The sequence below is a fragment of the Loa loa genome (genome assembly GCF_000183805.2).
Source record: "Loa loa unplaced genomic scaffold supercont3.645, whole genome shotgun sequence".
Classification (NCBI taxonomy): domain Eukaryota; kingdom Metazoa; phylum Nematoda; class Chromadorea; order Rhabditida; family Onchocercidae; genus Loa; species Loa loa.
In genome coordinates this window covers 7743-12131 of record NW_018108825.1, presented here as the reverse complement: position 1 = coordinate 12131, position 4389 = coordinate 7743, and the positions used below count along the sequence as shown (strand labels likewise).

The following is a 4389-nucleotide window of genomic DNA, read 5'->3' as shown; positions in this document are numbered from 1 at the left end:
AGTAAATTGTTTTGCACTAATTAAATAGGGATAGTCTATACTTATATAGTTAAGCAAGTAAATTGTTTTGCACTAATTAATAGGGATAATTTTTAATAAGCAGTTTTAATATAACAACCGGAAAAAATGCTTACCGGTTACGCCACATCTACAAAAACCTGTCACCGAATGTAATGTATCAATTAGCATTTGTGCATTATACTCTTCAATATGGTTAATCAATAAATTACGGAAAATTTCCGGATTAGTATAAGAAATGGTTGCAAGAATGGTTCGTGCCTTAATTCTCAAAAAAATCACTTTGCTGTGATCGTAAGCCATCATTACATCCATATGGACAACCTAGCCATAAATATGTCCTGAAAATTTTCCAATATTATTTGTTGAATTTTATAAATTATATTCAACAGGTAAACAACAAAGAAAAGAAAAGTAATATAAATATCGTAGCGATTAAGAAATTATGGTAATTATTATGATTATGATTATTATTTGGAAGTTATGATAGTCATTATGATTATGATTAGGATTATGATTTAGTAATTATGATCCGAAATGAAATTAAAACAACGGTTTCATTATAAATCAACTATTTCCAACGAAATAAGCCTATAAACCGGATATTTTCCCTAATTAATTAGCTAATTAATAAGACGAAAAGAAATGTAAACATTATTCATTTTAAGTAAAATATACTGGAAATGATAAGATAATGAATTAATTACTATTTATTGATATCAAAAATATGGAAAGGAAAAACTGAAATACCTAAGGACTATATTAATGCAATCATCGAAAAATGATTGTAATTCTGTTTCAGGCATTTCCAATAAACTTTCACATATATTTAATGCTAATTCATAAATTCGAACGGATGAACGTCGTTCGATAGCAAAATTAATTGCTTTTAATAAAATGATAAAACTAATTTGTCCATTTTGTTCGATGAAATTTGTACTTCCAGGTGCCTAAAAATCGATTATATAATATGAAATGGAATTTAAATAATTTGAATAAAACCGGAAAAAATTCAATTTAAATGAATTGAGTTTATTTTTTTTAGTAAAATATGATGGAATAATGCAAAACTATATCCGATTGTATATTATTTATTACAGTCTTATTCAAATTTTATTAAAATTTAAGCAGCAATTAAAATTTTTGATTTTGCTATTAAACATTTCTTTTTAAAATAAAAGCAAATTACTTTAACTCATTAAACATGCAAAAATTATGCAAATATTTTTCTCTAAAATTTTTTAAAATGTAAATTTCTAAAATAATATAAATTTTATTAAATTTTTATATCATTTATGATATATGATTGATAAATTTTATAAACCTCAGGAAAGAATTGTGAAGTGCAAAGTTCATTGGTAACTTGTTTAGGTAATCCGATAATAGAACTACTTCTTGCATCACGTGTTGAAAGACCATCAGATGAATTTGTTCCTGATGGATCACTTCTGTTAAAAAAAAACAAAAACAAATATTGTAATAGCATTAACAAATAAAACGTATAAACCGGAAAAAAAAGACGGAAAAAAACCGGAAAAGAATTGTCCTGCTCATTTAATTAAATTTCATAATGCTGTATTACATTAAATGACCAAAGACAAAAAAAAAAGAAAAAATACATCCAATTTATTGTTTCGTTTCAAAATTTTTTAAAAAAAAAGAAAAAAATTTAAATTAAATGAATCAAACTATTTTACTTTTCTCGTTCCAAATGTCCACGATTACTACGAGTTTTATCAATGCTTCCTGATATCATCATATCATTTCGTCTTGATAAAGCTGTTGTTTGTAGCAATGAATCAGATGATAAACTATAGCATCTATAAATTAAATTTTAGCAATTAATTAGAAAAGATTTCTCTTCTACAGATTAATGAGTTCTTTGAAGAGAGCTATGATGATAACATGATAATAAAAATTTCTTAAATGATAAAGCATACTTAGGCTTTGAGAATGCTAGATTTTAAGCTAACTTTGCTAATTATCATGATGTATTGTATTGAATAAACGCATATTTCTTTAAGCTAATTTGCTAATTATCTGCAAACATTATATTGAAAAAAAAGGGAAAAAAAACAAAGAAGCTTATTTGCTTAGGCTAATTTCTTTAATTACTTTAAAGATTATATTTTAGAAAAGAAAAAAAAACGACATACTTATTGCTAAATCGAAAAGATGAAATATTTTGTTGCCTCATATTAAATTTATTTTCTTCCAACTTTTTAGCAACATCTCCTAATTGTAAATCATCCCATGCTAATGGTCGATATTGAATTTTATCCAAAAATTTTCGATTTTCCTAAAAAATTAAAAAAAAATTTTTTTGAATTTAATTATAGCAACAATTATAAAATATTAGTGAAAAATGAAATTTAAAATTTCCTAAAATTTTTCGTTTCATTTAATTATAACAATAATTATAAAATGTTAGTAAAAAGTGAAATTTAAAATTTCCTAAAATTTAAAAATTTTTTTTCATTTAATTATAACAATAATTATAAATATTAGATAAAAATGAAATGGATAAATTTAAAAATGAAATGAATGATTCGAAAATAACTTTAACCATTTTGCTCGAATATAATTTTAAACGTGGAATATTTAGCATTGAATTAGTACGTGAATGTAAACGATATGTGATATTTTGCGAATTTCGATATATTTTAATTTCGAATAAACGATTTAACAAATATTTTAACGCCCAATAAACACCATTTTCAGCCCAATATTTAATTAGAAGACAACGAATAACAGCTACATCCATATATGTTGCTTCTTGTGGATCAACAAATGACTGTAATTACAAATTAATTATATTAAATTAAAGAACAAAGAAAAATGAATTTTAATTTTAAAACAATATTGTAATATTAATTAACTAATTAATTGCCAAATAATTAATTTATCTCTTTTTTCCTCCCTCATTTAAAAGTTTTTTAAATTCAATTTCACTTTATTAGCAAGTTTTATTCAAATTTTAAATGAAATCGTTTAGTTTTTTGCAATTTTTTTTTTAAATTAATTAAAATTTCCATTTTTACCTGTTGTTGTTGCATCGCATCATAATCTTCTGAAATATTTTCCAATGGATCAAATACATTCATTGGTTCAGTATTTTCCTGTATTCTAATTATTGTTGCATTGGTTGGTTTTGAAATTACTTCTTCTGCAATGTCACCAATGTCTAATAGCATACGGTATTTTTTTTTTCCAATGACTGTACAATAAGAAGAGAAATGAAAAAGAAAAAAAAAAAAATTTGAAAAATAATCAAATTTTCAAATTTACAAGCAAAAGCTTTTAACAACTTATCAGTACTTTGTTTGAATTCCGGTAAACCAATACCGGAATGAGTTGTGGAAATAGTGGGAATAATTTTGAAACGTGAAGCAACCGGATGATGATTGCATTTGCAAGTATTCACCGTTGAATTATCGCAATGTACTATCGTATGACAACTTTCACAAGCAATCTCAAATTTAATTTTAGTAAAATGCTAATTAATGAAATGTAATTAAAATAATTAAAGTCGGATAGAGCACCTTATTTGGCAAAAAAAAAAAATACTGAATTCATTAGATATTTAAGTAAATGATTACTTAGATGTTTTTTTTATTTGAAAAATTAATAAAATTTGGAATGAAATGATTGTAATGAAAACAAATAAATCATATGATATTAGAATATCCCGAAAAAAAAAAAAGATTCTCGAAACTTTTGGATAGTGATAGAATCTGTTTAATTTTATTTTAATTTCAAATTTTGAAATTTAAATATACCTTATGACCATTATGTGAAATATTTTCATTATCCGCTGAAATACCGGAACATATTTCTTGCAATACTACCAATGGCGCTTTTTCCGCCGACATTTCCGCATCATTCATTGCATTGCTAAGTGATTTATCATCCGTAAAATTAAGTGCATCCTCAAGTTCTGTCATACCTTTGCATAAACCTGAAAATAAAACAAAAAAAAAAAAAAGAAAAGAAAAGGAAGAAAGTCATAGGATTTTTATTTTTAATGTCAAATGACAAATTATGTGACAACAAAATTTATGAAATTTTATTATATGGTGACAAAACTTGTTATAATTTCATTTTTTATCTTTCCAAAATTTTGGAAATTTTTAAAAATTTATGAATTAATATGTTAAATTTACTTATAATTATAAGACAAACTTGGTGATTTCTCATCAAATGCTGTCGTATGACTTTTTGTAAATATTAATGGAATATCATTTGTTTGATAATCACTAATACTTCGAACAATTGAACATGATCGATCCATTTCCAAATTATTTAATGACTTAAAATACATTGAAAAAATGTAAGTAAAGGATTCGGAAAGTTTCGTGTAATTTTTGAAAT

General features: G+C 24.0%; 1 protein-coding gene across 1 annotated transcript in view; it reads right to left on the bottom strand.

Moving 5' to 3' along the window:
* LOAG_18891 (hypothetical protein) overlaps positions 1–4389 on the bottom strand; it is a gene marked incomplete at both ends in the record, with an annotated part of 7790 nt that overhangs the window by 2007 nt on the left and 1394 nt on the right. The window contains 11 exons of the mRNA XM_020451551.1: positions 119–203; positions 301–359; positions 769–968; positions 1343–1466; positions 1716–1838; positions 2175–2317; positions 2579–2812; positions 3060–3202; positions 3337–3490; positions 3798–3976; positions 4201–4327. Coding sequence (XP_020304654.1) covers positions 119–203; positions 301–359; positions 769–968; positions 1343–1466; positions 1716–1838; positions 2175–2317; positions 2579–2812; positions 3060–3202; positions 3337–3490; positions 3798–3976; positions 4201–4327 — 1571 coding nt within the window. The remainder of the gene's footprint in view (positions 1–118; positions 204–300; positions 360–768; positions 969–1342; positions 1467–1715; positions 1839–2174; positions 2318–2578; positions 2813–3059; positions 3203–3336; positions 3491–3797; positions 3977–4200; positions 4328–4389) is intronic.